Source organism: Microcaecilia unicolor, chromosome 3 (genome assembly GCF_901765095.1).
Source record: "Microcaecilia unicolor chromosome 3, aMicUni1.1, whole genome shotgun sequence".
Taxonomy (NCBI): domain Eukaryota; kingdom Metazoa; phylum Chordata; class Amphibia; order Gymnophiona; family Siphonopidae; genus Microcaecilia; species Microcaecilia unicolor.
The window spans coordinates 435,893,879-435,910,323 of NC_044033.1; the positions used below are offsets into that span (position 1 = coordinate 435,893,879).

At 47.0% G+C, this 16,445-nt stretch overlaps 1 protein-coding gene across 1 annotated transcript in view; it reads left to right on the plus strand.

Annotated features, from left to right (window-relative positions):
- The first annotated feature begins 681 nt into the window (after positions 1-681).
- YWHAQ (tyrosine 3-monooxygenase/tryptophan 5-monooxygenase activation protein theta) overlaps positions 682-16,445 on the plus strand; it is a 67,281-nt gene continuing 51,517 nt past the window's right edge. The window contains 4 exon segments of the mRNA XM_030198882.1: positions 682-787; positions 1,530-1,880; positions 1,882-1,938; positions 1,940-1,975. Coding sequence (XP_030054742.1) covers positions 1,674-1,880; positions 1,882-1,938; positions 1,940-1,975 — 300 coding nt within the window. The 5' untranslated portion in view covers positions 682-787; positions 1,530-1,673.

Here is a 16,445-nt window from a genome sequence, read left to right on the forward strand (position 1 = left end):
CAGAACACACTGTATTTCTGAAGTTGGGAAAAGAAACAATGGCAAACGTTGGTTACAAACGGTTCGCTTTCCATCCTAATAGGGAAATCAATCTGGTAACTAAGAATTTCAGGCACCAGGTTTAGGAAACTGATCATCTGTTCTGCAATCTTGCCAACAAAAGAAAGAAGGTTAAAAAGCGAACTCCAAGCCACGCCCACTCCAACACCTTAGTGACGAGTCACACATTTTACTACCTGGTCCTCTACTTAGCGCCATAAACTGCTAAGAATCGAGAAAGACTGTAAAAAACCGAAGCCATATTCCTATTTCACCTCTACAAATTCTCTTTTAACCATTACATCATCACACAACCACAAAGCGACAGCAACACCACCCAAACCTGCACCTCTGCATTTGTCTACAGCCACGCCCAGACCCGCCATTACTAGCGTTCTTTCCGGAGGGAGGGGGGTTGTAAGCACATTGCCATAGCAGCAGTGACGTCATTTTACCCTGTATCTTATTGGAGGAAACCCCGTGGCCAAAGCCGCAGCCTGAAAGGCAACCTACCCACGGAGGGGGGCTGACTTGCCTCCGCGCGCTCTCGTTTCATTGGTCATTTTTGGGCAGAAGGTGTAGTCCTAAAGGCTCTTACGAAGTTGGATTGGGCGGATGGGCGATCAATTAGAAAAGTACCCCCGCCCAACCTGACTTCACGGCTAAGCTGAAACGGGAGGGTTCTTTTTTTTTTCTGCCAAGCCAAAAAAGCGGATCGAATTGGTGGACCTGAGCAGAGACTGAGAAGGTGAGTTCGTGCCTGGATGAGTGTTTAGAAGCTAGCAAACGAGTGTATCGAGTGCTTTGGTTGCTTTGCTCTAGTGGGAAAGCGGTGTGCAGTAACACTGCAGCGTCTATCTTGTCAAGTGTGATTCGGCGCTTCTCTGTTGCTGCTTGCGGACGGGTGTTGCCACTGTCGGGGAGCGGCGCGCAGCCCGTGTTCACGGGTATTATGTGAATCGGTCTCTTCCAGTGGATTTTCCTCCAATACTTGCTGTTCTTTGTTGCGGGGAAGGGGGAGTCGGTTCGTTTGTGTTCTGAGAGCCCAGTAATGGAGTGACTGCAGCAGGATTTTTGCCAGTGAAACGTGCGCGAGAGAGGGAGGCAGCGGTGTGAGTGAGTAGCGCGTAGTACTGCAGGGTAGAAGATGGTGGTTATACTCTGGCAGGCTTTGATTCGATGATACTCTTGTGTGCCGGGTCGATCGAGCTGCGTGCACGGGTGCTGTTCTTTTCTCTCACCCCGTGCAGGTTGTCCGGGCAGCGGGCACCTCCCTCCGCTTCATACTTAACAGTCCCGCCGGCGCAGGGAGCGGTCTGGGGTGAGCCTTTGGAAAGCGAAGCGGGAGGGGAGGGAGCCGGCTGGGGACAAAAGGCGTGGAGGGAGGGTTCTTCGTATGGGTGGGGTGGCGGCACGTAAACGATTCATGATCTGTTAATCTGTTGCGATTGAGATTTGACGCTTGTTCTTTCTTGCATTTTATTTTCCAGGTTGCGAGCACCCGACAACAACCGCTTCCTGAGCGCTTGGGGGGGTTTCTTAACCTCGTGCATATCTTTTGGTGGCGGCCGCTCCTTCCTGTTCTCCAGCTCCTTTTTCCTCCTCATCCCCCCCACCAACCCCATTCCTGGGCCATGGATAAAACTGGGCTGATCCAGAAAGCCAAGCTGGCCGAACAGGCCGAGCGCTACGACGACATGGCATCCTGCATGAAGTCGGTGACGGAGTACGGCGAAGAGCTCTCTAACGAGGAGCGCAATTTGCTGTCCGTCGCCTATAAGAACGTGGTGGGGGCGCGGCGCTCCGCCTGGAGGGTCATCTCCAGCATCGAGCAAAAGGACCGAGGGCTCCGAGGCTGACAAGAAGCTTCAGATGGTGCAGGAATACCGTGAAAAAGTGGGAAACCGAGCTCCGGACTATATGTAAAACTGTTCTGGTGAGTAGCCACCTTGCAATATCTAGTTAGTAGTGGGAGTTGGAACTTTAATAGATGAGGGTGGGTAAAGACCAACACGTGCCAGTACGGTCTACCCAGTAAAGGGGATCACTGACATGGGAGTCAACTTCCCAAATTATTTTTTTGCAGGGGTGCTAAACCCAATGGAAATATCTTGCCTTGGACACAGTCAATGAATGTATTCAATATTGGTGGTGCTGAAGCACCCACAGTTTGCGCTAGTAACTGGTGCTCCGTGGAGGTTACCCCCTCCCTCTCCATACCTAATAACTAGTGTACAGTCTCCTCTTTCTCTGAGGACCTTTGGCCAGGGAGTGGTGAAGGAGTGTCAGTAGTATCTGATGCACGTTGGTGGTAGAGCTGAGCTGGTATAGGTTGGAGGTTGAAATGGGAAGAATTTGTTTTATCAGATTGAGTTAAATTGACCTTTTTTGTGTGAGAGGTTTTAACCCGTATGGCTAGATATTAATCATTTTTTTTCTAACTTTTTATCCTGTAATATAAGTGAAGAGGCTAAAGCATTTTTTTTAAACAAGAGCCTGGGGAAGCAGCAGGTACGCCCCTTGTGTTAACATTGCACCAGTTTTCAAGCTCTGACTTGCTGCAAGGTGGTGGATGCTCCTCCTGCTCAGCAGCTACGAGATGCCACCACCCTATTACATGCAATCAATAAACTGCGAAGCAGGTTGAATTGTAGATGCCCAATGTAGGGGAAGAAGCTACAGTGATGGTGTGCATGTATAAGCTTGGATGAAACTATTTATAGTTCTCTACCAGAGTGGTTTGCCATAGGAAGGTTTCTTCATTAATTCTTCAGTTAAGAGTATTCCGACCCATTTGTATATTACCTTAATGGTTGGAATTGGGGTATTGTGGAGAGAACGTCATTTCTGTTTCTGGAATAGGAGCACTTCAATTACAAAGGTTCGGGTAGTCTTACCCTTACTAGCTAGCTTTTTAGCAGGGTAGTAAAGGGTCTTTAATCGCTGGTAATCAGATATTAAGCTCTCCTCTGCTGGAGAATCTTTTTAGTAGTCACGAAAACACTGCCTTAACAATGTCTGTTTACTTTCAGTGCTGAGGAATTTTGTACTACAATAGTAGGTGGCTATCTGTTGTAATGCAGATAATTAATATTACTGATTCTAAGAAGAGATTTGGTAATTAATATTGGACTGATTTCTATGAAGACTTCACCCATGGATGTACAGATTATCATAATCTTTTACAACTTTAATATAAGCAGCATTAAAGTGACCAAATACAAGCATAAAACCAATCACTAGAGAGGTAAACTTGGAGGTGGCAAACAGTACTAGAACTAATGATATAGTATCAGAAACAATCCATTATGTACTCTTCCAAATAGTAATGGGGGATATTATTAGATATGATCTTACAATAGGCTTTATTTGACATACAACAGTCTCTATTTTGTTCATGGTGGTCAGCACTTTTTAAATTCTGGTGGCCAGGTCATATTTTATACCTGGAAAACTGGTGCTGAATATCCAGTACAAAGCAGTTGCCAGCACCTATGATAAAACTAGAACAATTTTTTTTCAATCCCTATGCTAATCCTATCCAGATAGCTACCTATCTGACTAGCAAACTGAGAATCACCACCAACTGGATAACGCCCAGCTCCACCCCCCAGATCTTGCTCTTCATCCTGCGAAAATGGGGTTCTTCTAAACTTTAGTTCATGATGATTTTGTTGAAGTGGCATGGGTTTGTGTAATAGCATTAAGCTGTGAAGAACTTGTTTTGGCAAATATAGGAAAAGGCTGCTTCGTAGCTGCCAAGCACCTCATTTAACAAGAGGGTGGATGTTCTTGGGTGGAGCAGGTAACTTGTGATTTAGTCATAATACTAACAAAGCGCTAGAGGTGATTATCTTAAGAAACTTAGTATTAATGTTCTTAGAATTTTTTCCTTAGATCTTTGTAGGCTAGAGAACCTTAAGATTGTGGCTTCTTTATATCTTTCTAAGTGGCTGAAATAAGAGCAATACAGAAATGTAAAGTAGATTCTCCTTTATGCTCATTCATCAGAGTGAATAGAGATGTAAGGAGTGCTGTCTCCTAAGGGTGCAAAGAATGAACTGCTCCTGTCTTTCTGCTGCTTGATCTTGTACCAGCGTGTTTGTACATGAAGACTAGACTGCCACAGTTCTGTTTCTGTTGCAGAAACCATAGTAACACAAAGAATGTCATACATGTAAGACTTGTTTTAGGAATCATTTTTGTGGTGATGGTTTCTTCCCCAATCAAATTTCCTTTCTTCTCGTAGCTGCCTAAAATTGTTTGTTTTGTTTTTAGGTGTATCTCCCACTGTGCTCCTAGGCATGTATGGTAACTTGATCCTACTAGACAGTGCAGTACAGCTAGATGAGCAGTGTTTTTTTGGCATATGGAATGTCTGCTTGTTGCTTTAATATAACATAGTAGATGACAGCAGACTTACCTGTATGGTACATCCAGTCTGCCCAGTGTATTACATTTTGTAGATTATACGGATTTTCAATTTTTTTTCTCCTAGTCCAGGCCCAAATTCTGATAGTAAATGTTATGAAAGTCCTACCCCTCAATCTTTCATTATACGGAGCAAATGACAAGTCAGATCTCCATATATTCAGCATTTGTCAGCTCGCTGATTATGCAGAATGTTTGATACATCCTGTCAGCAATGTGTACTAAAGAAGTAAGTGTAGGATCTGTATTTCTTGAAAATAGATGGTTACCCCTGTTCCATTTATGCAAAATAAGATGTATTTGCAACCATTTTGCACTAGCAGAGATAAGTAGCAAAATAAGTGGGCATGTGGGTTTGTATTACATTAAAATTTGCACCTGTTGCTTAGTTCTAAATATTCTTAGCTCATTCCAGTTTCTGGACTGGTCTTGAAAAGCTGTGACAAAATAACCTAAAGCAGCTAAAACTGGTGTCTAATAACATTTGAGTAACTTTTCTGATTTTAAGGGATGTCTCATTTTCATTACTAAAGTGGCTGAATGGCAAACTTTTGAGGCTTTGTTCTTATTGTTTCCCTTTCAGACCATCTACTAAAAGCTTCCTGTTTTTCAGCGGGGTAAGCCCTAAGTGTTCAGGTGTCGAAGCATGCACTTGAGCAACTCCAGGGTTAATGTATTATATGTATAGTTCCAGTAAACACAAGTAACTTGAAAAATGTATACTGAGAAATTACAGGGTTTGATCATTTGTTGACTTGGTGGATCAGTGGCAATGCCATACAGAGCACCTGGGTTTTTAATTCGTAGGTCAGGTCATCTGCTACTTGGGCTGACTTGGATTACCACTGAATCAATGTTCACGCCATGCTTTCTAGAGATTGATTTGCTAGTCTTTCAGACAACAGAAGACGTCTTGTGCTTGATTGTTGCTGCTGTGACTAGTTAAATCCTAGGTAACAAGGGCTTAGGGTGCTGCAGGTAGATTCTGCTACTGATTTTGAGCAGGAAGCTCAAAAAGAGGTAGAGGGGTAAACTCCAGGCTAAATCTGTTCCGGTTACTAAACCAAACTTTCTTCACCAGGTATCTTGGCTCACTTTGGGCTGGGAATATTGAAGGCATCAGTACTTATTCAGCAACTAGATAACCCATTGTGTGGCCTCCATATAAAGTGATTCAAGTAATAGAGGAAGTGGGGGTCTACTGGGCAGAGTCTTTGCTGATGGCCCTGTCAAATCAGGCTGACTTGCAATTCTATGAAAGCTGATTCTAGAGTACTCTTCAAATTAACATTCCATTACGTTCATTCCCACTATTCCAGGACAAGTGGGTAGTTATGTCCATCGACCAGCAGGTGGAGATAGAGAATACAGAACTGAGCACCACCCTGCTAGCAGCTCGGCTCCTCGGTATCTTCTATGTCCAACAGGATGGATGGACAGACTTCCTCTGTCTCTGGTTCTGAGGCCTTGCTCCTTGGTTCCCAGTTGAGCATAGTGGGCAGACATACCTGGTGGTGCTTCCCCCTGGCGTGTTCTGCATTCTTATGGGAACCTGCTCAGCAACCAGTCTGCTTCAGAAGATAAGGAACAGTGCAGGCAGCGCGCAGTGAGTTTGGCGAGCCGGTGGTGCTGTGCCCTGCTGTGAAGGGGGTGGCTGTGTCCCCTGGGAGCATGGACCCGGGGTAGTGTGTTCTTTGCAGTGCTTTGGGCCTCAAGACGTCAAGGCTTTATGGTTGAATTGTGCTGCGCTCCGGTTTTAAAAAAAAAAAAAAAGGTGCACGAAAGACAAGTGTGTAGCACGGTGTGCCACATGCTTTAACAAGGGTTGAGTCGGGGCTCACGCACACAGAGCACCCTCAGTCACAGCAATGCGTTTTCTTGCAGCTCTGGTCTCCAGTGCAGCGTCTCGGTGCTTGGCCTCAGAGGGAGGCGAGAATGGCAGCCATTTATTTTTTTTAGTTTAAATTAAAAAAAAAAATTTTTTTGTACCCCGCGCTTTCCCACTCATGGCAGGCTCAGTGCGGCTTAGGTACTTATTTGTACCTGGGGCAATGGAGGGTTAAGTGACTTGCCCAGAGTCACAAGGAGCTGCCTGTGCCTGCAGTGGGAATCGAACCCAGTTCCCCAGGACCAAAGTCCACCACTCTAACCACTAGGCCATTCCTCCTCCTCCTCTGCCGGCACGAGGGCCTTTGCAGACAGCTGTAGCAGTGGGATCTCTTTGGGGGGGGGGCGGGGGGCCCTCCTCGAGTCAGAGCCTGCCCTTCTGGGCTTGCTCTGCCACACTTTGGGTTGGTGCAAGTAGTCTCTTCTCCAGCTGCCCTAGCATCTTCTGAGGGACAGGGGACGGGGTTTCCCCCGTCGGCTCCCAGGAGTTTTCAGCGGATAACACGTGGAGTCTTCATTTTGTTTTGCTGCAGTTGGGCTGCTCTATGGGGTCTCCTGTCAGAGCCCTTGGTGGAGGGTGAGCTCCCTCTGGGGGAGGGGGATGACCCTCGGGTGCTCAGTCTGTTTCAGCGGGGGCAGTTTGGCTCCCTGTTTTTGGTGGCGCTAGCAGCGCTTCCCATAGCGAAACCCTTGGGGTTCTCTGGAGGAGAGTTGGGTGGCTAGCCTTGCATAGGGCCTCAGGCTTGTCCAAGGTGTTCCCCATGTAATTGTCATTCGGGGCCTGTTTACCACAGTGCACTTGTCTCAGGCCTGCAGGTTGGGAGAACCATAGCCCACTTTTCTCTAGTGCAGGGGGAGGGAGAAGCTCCACTTGTAACCACTCGCCTTCACCTACCCTCCTCTCCTTCCTGTACACATTAATTGATTTGAATTGCTTACTTTTTTGTCTATTAGACTGTAAGCTCTTTGAACAGGGACTGTCTGTCTTCTATGTTTGTGCAGTGCTGCGTACGCCTTGTAGCGCTATAGAAATGCTAAATAGTAGTAATAGTAGTAGTAGTAGTTCTCTACATTGGACTCTGTCTACGGTCACCTTGACTTTTCCTTCCTGGTTGCTGTCAGCATTGCCTCGAGGAATCTGCTAGATGGGAAGCTGAATCAGACCTTGTAGCCTGTCTTGGAGGTGTTTGCATTAGGGGCTGCAGGCTTCTATTGGTAGCCCTTTGTCTTTCCCGCTGCGTGCTGTCTGGCTGCGGCATGGACCTGCTTGCAGTGGCAGCAGCAGTCTGTTTCCTGGGGCACCTTTTCTATTTGGGTACACTCTCTCAGTGATTTGGTTCAGGAGCTCGGTGAGTTGGGCTCCAGCGTTTGCCAGGGGACATTCCTCGTTCTTGGACCGCCAGTGGGCTCGGCAAGTGCCCAGTTTCATGTCAGCACTAAGGGTAGGCCTGGTCCTCAGAATTTTGGCCAGAGGGCTCTGTTTCAAGCCTGGCATTCTCCCAGGGGACGGGGAACCAGGAACCAGCAGGGCACTCAGGATGAGTGGCTGCTTTCTCCCAGCCATCCTTGGGTGGCCTGGCTGGCTGGCCCATCTGGGCCGACATGGAGCTGCTTTCGGGCATTTCGGTATGTGTGAACTACCTTCTCAGCTTAGGTGCTGGATTTTTGGGGTGCTGGCATCTGCCTTGTGTTCTCCCCTCTGGTAGCCCCCCCTCTTCTTCGTTTCCTTGTCAGAGGCGGCCTTTGTCTGCTCAGAGCAGAAGAGCAGTGGAGTTGCTGCTATCCTTTTGGGCCATTGTTCCTGTCCTTCCTGCTGAGCGTTGTTTGGGTCGGTACTCTATCCTTTTTGGGGTTCCCAGGAAGACGGGAACAGTGCAATCCGTTCTGGATTTCAAGGGATCCACAGGTATCCATTTTTGGGTGGCGGCCCTGAGGTCTCTGATCGCTTCCGTTTGGGAGAGGGAGTTTCTCTCTGCTGCTGTTCTCAGGGAGGCATGCTTCTCTTTCCAGCTATGAGTTGTCTTGGCAGTTCATTCCTGTTCTGGACCCTGCCAGGTGGTTCTGTCGGACCCGAGGACCCTTTTTTCAGGTCATGCTCATAGTGGCGGTCTTTCTGCAGAGACGCAGGTTTTTGAGTTCTCCTGTACCTGGATGACTCCGGGTCTCATCTTGCCTAGCCTGAGTAGAGACCCCTTCAGCGCTGGTTCACCCCCAATTGTTTTGTCTGGTTGGGTGCTTAATTTCAACAGGAGCAGGCTGCGCCAACTTTTATTCCTGATGACCTTGAGTATTTCTTCAGAAGGAGAGTGCTTTAAGTTAGCTTCCAAGTTTTTTGCTCCTGCTTTGTCACCAGCCACAGGCCTGGTATTTCATGCAGGTCCTTAAATCTATGGCAGTGGCCATGGAAGGGGTTCCTTCTTTCATGTGGCTGCTTTAGGGGGCCCTGCTCAATCACTGGTCTCAGGTTTCAGAGGGTGGCGGCATCTGGCTCTCCTGCTCTCTGGCTGTCAGTGCACGAGGGGGTTGCTGCTTCCCCAGTTATTGACCCTGGGAAGGTCCTCCTTGAGCCTGCTTTGGGATGTGCTGTCTATGGATACCAGCTTCTTGGGCTGCGGAGTGCCCTTGCTGGGGTTCCTTGGTGCAGGGCTCTTGGTCTCCTAGGAGGGCATTGGCCCTCTATCCTCTGGAGCTGCATGCAGTGATCCGAGCTCTGGAGGCCTTTGCCCCACTGTTGGGAATGCCACTGTTTGGGTCTTTCGGTCTTGCCTGCGGCGGTTGCCTTTTTTCGTCTTGCAGGGAAGGACTTCTAGCAGTCTGCTGGCGGAGGAATCCAGCTTGTTAATGGACGGGGCAGTGAGACTTCGGTTGTGCCTTTGACTGGTTTGCGGGGTCCCTCAATATGGAGACAGACTGGCTGTCGGTATGCTCTGGTTTCCAGCAGAGGGAGCGGTTGGTCGAGCCGTCTTCAGCTGGTGGCCTAGTCCTATGTCTATGTTCCTCGGTGCTTCAGCCACCGCCGGGCATAGAACTCTAGGGATCTATTCGCCCTGCGAATGTTGTGTCTGAGCGAGTGACTTCCCGTATGCCTTCCCCCATGCCAATTTTAGGCCGGCTGGAGGGAGAATGGCAGACCTTTGGGGCAGGGTGATCCTGGTCTCTAGCCTGGCCATGTCTTCCATGGTATGCAGATCTCGTGAGGCTCCTGGTTAGGGAGCCATTGTGATTCCCTCAGTGTCGAGGTCTTTCTGTCGGGGCCTAGTGGCTATGGAGGTTCCCTCCCCCCTTTCCTTTGGTCCTGCGGCCTGTCCCTGGAGAGGGCTTGCCTGAGGAAGAAAGGTTATTTGTTTTCAGTGGTGGCTTCCCTGCTTCGGGCCGGGAAGGGCTCTTCCTCATTGGTGTCTGGCATGCTGTGAGGTTTTGGGTCGCCGTTGCGTCCTCTCTGGGCCACTTTCTGGCTTTTTGGCAGGAGGGAATTTCATGGGCCTAGTGCTGTAGGTCCAGTGGGGGTCCTGGCTTGATTTCAGGGCTGCTTGTAGGCGTCTTCTTTAGCTGCTCCTTCTGGACTTTTTCTGGTCCGGGTGCTTCCCCGTTTGAACCTGTAGATAGGTGGCCCTCGTTCTATGGCACCATGGCTTAGATGGCTAAAGCACCTGTCTAGTTCTCTCTTTGTCCACGGTGTTCTTTGAGTTGTTTCTCTTTCTCTCTCTCTCTCTCTCGGAAAATCCCTTTATCCGTTTTTCAGAGGCAGAGGTCTCACTGGGGGCAGTACCATGCTTCTTGCCTTAGTGTTTGTCGTCTTCCATAGTCAGCGGTCAGGTTTTTTGGAAGTTTCTGGTCTTAGCAGGGCGTTCTTGCATTTCACGTTTTCCGATGTTTTTTGCCATTTGTTTGGCCCTATTGGGTTGTTTGGTAAACAGCAGGGGGGTCTCATGTTGCCCAAGGCTTTCTTTGCTCAGTGGGTGAAGGTGGCTGTGGTCTCAGCCTGTATCCTGGGAGGCGCTCTTTCCTGGACGTGTGGCTATGTCTTGGGCTGAGGCTTCGTTGTCTTCTCTGATGGCTATCTGTAGGTCAGCAGCGTACGCTTCCCTGCATACCTTCAGTAAGTATGGTAGAATGGCTGGTGCCGCTCAGGCAGCAGTTACATTTGGGGCGTCGGTTCTGCATATGGCAAATTCGGCTTCCCACCCTCGTAGGGATAGCTTTTGAACATCCCACTTGTCCTGGAATACTGGGAATGAACGTAATGGAAGGAGAAATTAGGTCTTACCTGATTTTCTTTCCATTAGTTCACACTATCCCTGGAGCCCTCCCGTGGTGCGACACCTTTGTTGGTGGCTCTATGTACTGTCTTTGTATCCTGTTTTCCAGGGGCCTTATCTTTGAATGGTTCTTGGGGCTGGATATGTTGATTGCTGACCATGCTTCTGATTGGGTGTGTTTTCTTCCTTGCTTGAGGACGGATACTGAAGAGCTAAGCTGCTAGCAGGGAGCTATGTAGTGGTGCTCAGTTCTGTATTCTCTATCTCCACCTGCTGGTTGATGGACATAACTACCCACTTGTCCTGGAATAGTGTGAAGAACTAATGGAAAGAAAATTATCAGGTAAGACCTAATTTCTCCTTTTATGTTGAATGCTATGTGGAGAGTTCTAAGTTCAACAGAGCATGTAGGTATCAGAGTTTATAAACCAATGAAAACTTTGCTTTTCTGATAGCTTGGATTTTTTTTTTTTAATGAGACTAGATGTAGACTGTAACTAGTAGCAAAATAATTGACTTGAGAATACTTCACTGGGCAAGTTACTTAACCCTCCATTGCCCCAGGTACAAAATAAATACTTGTATACCACTTTGATATAACCACACAGAAGCAATATATCAAATACATCCCCTTTCCCTTTAGGCCAACTTGTACACAGTATAAATGAGAACCTGAGAATGAAAACATTTGAGGTGTTAACTGTCCTTTGTCATGTGGAGGGTTGTGTGCATCTCTGAAACTTGATGGCTATGCTGTCTGGCATTTTAACTCCTGATAGGGTCTCTCATAGCAGGCAGGTTAAAGTAGAGATACTAGGCCAGGCCAGATCATACTATAACACACCACCACTGTTTTGCAGTAGTGATATGAGTAACTTTGCACTCTGCAAGAGAAGGCAATAATAAGTCACTCCTGTACACTACCAAGAAAAGGATACAGCAGAGATTGGTTCTGGAAGATGAGACCCTGAGGTCAAAAGGCACTCGGCTAAGTACTAAGGATATTTGAATCAATCCATCTTTATGGTCTTTTGTCTGCCGCTCAATGGCATATTCATATTAGAACTATCAGGTCCATCTTCTATCTGCATGATCACTGTGAGTCTGAACTTGATGGCATTTTATCAACTAATTTGTTACTACTGCTTAGATACGGAAAGGAAGTGATTTCAGAAGAGCAGCAAAATTGCCACTTCATCTAGCTGTTTTGGTCTTGAGTTGACATTTGATTTTTTATAATTGAACCATTAAGCCAAGTCACATTTCAGTCATGCAGATTCAATACATTTTTGCTTTTTTTTTTTTTTTTCCCTTGAACGATGCAAGGTATCGGGTGTTCATGAAACATCCATCTTTATGAAAAAGAATAAATAGATGGTGAATGAAAGACTTAAGCAAGTTTTCTAATCCTGCAGATTTCTATTATCTTGGGTACAGCTTGCAAAATAAGACTGATTTCTAACTACAGAAAGCTTACACCACTTTCATCTGACAAGCAGGAACTTCAGTTTAATTGCATGTCTTGTGTATGTGTTTAACTTGGGTTGCTTTTTGTTCAAGCTAAGCTGGACGATTGTCACTTGCTGTTATGGCAGACTAAGCTTGGTTAGCAGCATGTCAGGTATGTAGGACAAGAACACCATCTGTTACAAAAAATGCTACAATATCATTTGTCTATACTTGTATCTTACACTCGTCTTTTTCGCCTTCTGCACCTGTCAACCTGGTAACTTAACTTTTTTTCTTATCGTAAGCTCTGTTGTTCTGAATCAATGGTGTTATCCCTTCCAAGAGAAAGTGGAGGTAGAGAACTGAATTTTTGCCAGCGACATCACCAGCATAAGCAGAGGTGCACCCTGCAACAATCCTGTGGCTTTTTGTTTCTCTACCTTCAGCAGATGTTAGACTGTGCTTACAGTGGTCCTGTCCTGGCCTAGCTCCTTGCTGTGCTGACTGCAGCCACACAACATTGTCAAACCTAATAGCCATGCCAAGGACCATATCTCAGGACTGTACCTTGTTTGGCTCACTGCTGTGGGGCCTTGCTTGAGGGGTGTGTTGGTCCCCATCCCCCCACCCCTCTTGCCTGGTCATGTGACAGGCTTTTTCATTCCTGTCCACTCTGGGTCCCTCAGGGTGAATCCTGGTAGCTTTTGGCTGCATAACTTGACCCAGTTGGTTAAGCAGGTCCTGCATGGGTCCCCCTTCTTGGGACCTAACCATCCTCTTGGTATGGGTCCCTTTTTGTAGTCTTTGCAGTGTGAAACATCTGGTTGTTCAGGAGGGGCTAGGTTCTTCAGAAGGAGCAGAGGAGGACTCTGGTCCTCTTGGGCTCCCAGTCCCCTGTGGACTCTGTTCTGAGGACTCTCCCTATTGGAAGGCTGGGGAGGAGCCGCCCCATGGGTTCTGACTTCTTCGTCATGAGGAACATTCTCGTCTCTTAGACAAAGTTGAGGAGGCCTTGGCTATGCCTAAGCCTCTCGCAGTGGGCCACAAAGTGTTTTCCACTCCATAAGGCCCTTATCCGCTTGAGGGTGGAGAGGGAGTCCCCAGATAGTTCCCTTGGGATTGCCAGTGCTCTTGCTCAAGAGGTTGAGAACTATTGGGTCTGGTCAAGATTGCGGCATGTTTCTGATTGCGACTGAGACCTCTCCCTTCGGTTGTTTTTTTTTTTTTCTTTCCTACTACCTCCATATGCCACATACTAAACGTAAGGGGAAGGTTAAGGCCAGAACCTCTTTGCCACAACAGCAATCTGTTGTGTGGTTCTCCACCAGAACCCCCATTCAAATTACCAGGAGGAGCCCTGCTGATGCTCTGGGAGGAGGAGACCTCAGAGACTTGGGCTGGATGTCACTCTCTCTCCCCCTGTTCTCAACCCACCGCCTCTTTCCGAAGATTTTGCATCTCGGCAGAGGTCTCCTGAATTGGACGGTGTTGAGGAGGAACTGAGATGGCAGGTCTCGACGGAGGATTGAATGCTGTGGGAGTGCCGGTTGAGCGTGACGTTCAAAAATGGAAGCCTGAGGCGGTGACTCTGGAGAGCATATGGGCAGCCCTTCAGAGACTGAATGTTATGGTGGCCAAGTCAACGGCTGAAGTTTCTGCTTGAGTGAGTACTGTGGATGGTTTAAATCTTTAGAGGGACTAAATCAGAACTTACTACTAAGATTGTGGAGGTTAGAGAAGATATTCAGAAGCTGCAAGATGTCAGCAACAATGATAAAAGACAAATTTCTGTTACAAAGAAAAATTGAACAGATTGAGAACTATAATTGCAGATTTAATCTTTGATTTTTAAACTTTCCTAAATCCCTGGGTGTTGCTCCTATGGAGGTATTTAAGAAATATCTGATTGAAATTTTGAATTATACTTCTGATGGTATTCCTCCTTTAAATCGGATATACTATATTCCAGCTAAACTTGTTTTGGAGGAGAACCCAGGGGTGGTGAACCAAGAAATGAATAGGAATGACATTGAATGTATCTGATTTGTTGGAGATGTCTCTATCTGAGAGTTCTAATAGGGCGACCTTATTTGAGCAAGATTTAAATGCTGTGAAGCGGCTATTCTTTTGAAAATCACAATCTTTATTTTATGGCAAAGTTTGGGTATACTCTGACATGAAACAAACTCGAGAGAAGAAAGGTATTTTTAGCTATGAAAATGGAAACTGTGGTGCTGGGGGGGCATCCTTTTTGTTAACTAACACGTGTAAATGTGCAACTAAATATCTAGGGGTAAACTTTTTTTTTTTTTTAAATCTCCTCTTCCTGAACAGCTGGAAGCCTCTCTCTCTATCGCCACAGGTTACGTCTAGTATGTTGAGATTAATCATATAAATGGGTGGGGTTGTAATGTGTTAAGCATTTCTGCCTTTATGTATTCTTTATTTGCTTATCTCCTGAGCTTACGTTGTATACGCCACCCAATGCTAGTGGTCTAATGGGGATTTATTTGTCTTTTCCTTTTTTTTTTTTCATTTATGCCTTAAATTTTATTTTCTGTATTTCCTCTTCAAGTGTTTAACTTGTAATAAATTTTTGTTGGAATTAAAAAAACAAAACAAAAAAACTATTGGGTCTTCCTGAGGGTGGATACCCTGTTTAAGGTGGTTACACAGGTGACAGCTATACTTGTCCAAGGGACTCGGCCCTCGGGAGCTCCATGAGAAGACAGCAGCTTCACCTGGCCTTTTCAGTGGGGGATCCAGCATTTAGGCTGCTATTTGTGATGGTTAGTAGGTCCATGCTGTATTGGTTCCAGCAGTTGCTGGAGTCCCTGGAGACTTCTCATCTGTCCAAAAAGGCCGTCCCATTCTGTATACGTTCAGTATGGCCTCCCGCTCGGTGGTGGCATTGGGAGTCACCATTGGTTATGGCTTTGCCTGTGGGTATGGCTTACAAGAAGCTTTTGAGTTGGTTGCCCTGGAGGGGGGGGGGGATGCTTTTTGTTGATGACTTGGAGAAGTTTGTGAAGGATATGGGGGAAGGCATGACTTAATCTCCCTGAGCCGCGCAAGGGTGCACAGCTGTCCTTGGCCTCAAGGGCGCAGGCTGCTTCAGGTCTGCTCGGTTACCTTCAGCCCAGTTTGGGGGGGAGGGGTAGAGTAGGTCCTTTAAGCAGGAGTCCTTTCAAGGCCCCAGTCAAGGTGAGACTGCAGCCACTCAGCTTGCCCAGTGAGGGTACCACTTGCTTCTGGTGGGAGGCAGGTTGTCTTTTTTTTTTTTTTTTTTTTTTTTCTGATTTGATGTGGAGCCACTCATTGCAGATCAGGGGCTTCTGGAGGTGGTTGAGGGGTTACTCCATGGAGTTCACCCATCCGGTTCCAGACACCTTCAGGACCTCTCCCTGCAGCTCTGCTCTAAAGTGTTAAGCTGTGCAATATAGGAGCAGTGGAACCAGTTCTGCCAGCAGAGCGTGGCCTGGACAGGTACTGCATTTCTTATTTCATGGTCCTGAAGAGGGCAGTTCTTCCCCCGCCTCCCTCCAATCCTGGACCTCAAGGGGGTGGACTTCAGCGCTTCTGGATGGAAATGCTCTTCAGTCATTGCCTCGCTGCAGCCAGGGAAGTTCTTGATTTTCCCTGGACCTCCCAGAGGCATAAGTACATAAGTATTGCTATACTGGGAAAGACCAAAGGTCCATCAAGCCCAGCATCCTGTTTCTAACAGTGGCCAATCCAGGTCACAAATGCCTGGCAAGATTCTCTTCTCTTCTCCCCCCCCCCCCCCCCCCCCCCAAACAAAAACAAAGGCCTACCTGCACATCCCCTATGTGCAGGTCATCCCAAGAGATCTGTGTGTTGGGGTGACACTTTCAGTTTCTGGTCTTGCCCTTTAAGGTAATACAACCATTTCACAGAGAAATAGTAAGCAAGCTCTTGGGGGATGGATCTTCATTTTTAAGGATGGACGTGCCGTTTAGAAGTACAGTAATGTATGAAAATGCCCAGTCTGAGAAGCTGCTGCCAGGGCCCTAAACAGCACTTGGCCTGGAGCAAACTTTTCCCAACTATCTGGAAGCATGCTGAGAAGGGTTGTTTTTTTCTTTTCTAAACTAGAGAAGATAAAACAATGGGTAAAATCCCTGGTCGAAACTTTTTTGGGAGGGGGGCTGTTGCCAATGTATCCCCCCCTCCCCCAATTGTATAGATGCTGTTTGAAATGAGTGTTAGTACTCAAACCTGTAGGAAGTGGTGTTGCATGGATGTAGCAGGGTTTCACTCTGAGCAGGCATAAACTCTATTCTAGGGCTTCTGGAGGTGAATTGTATCTAGACTTGTTGTTTTTGGCTAACTTGTAAATTGTGCTTGGATTTAAAATCT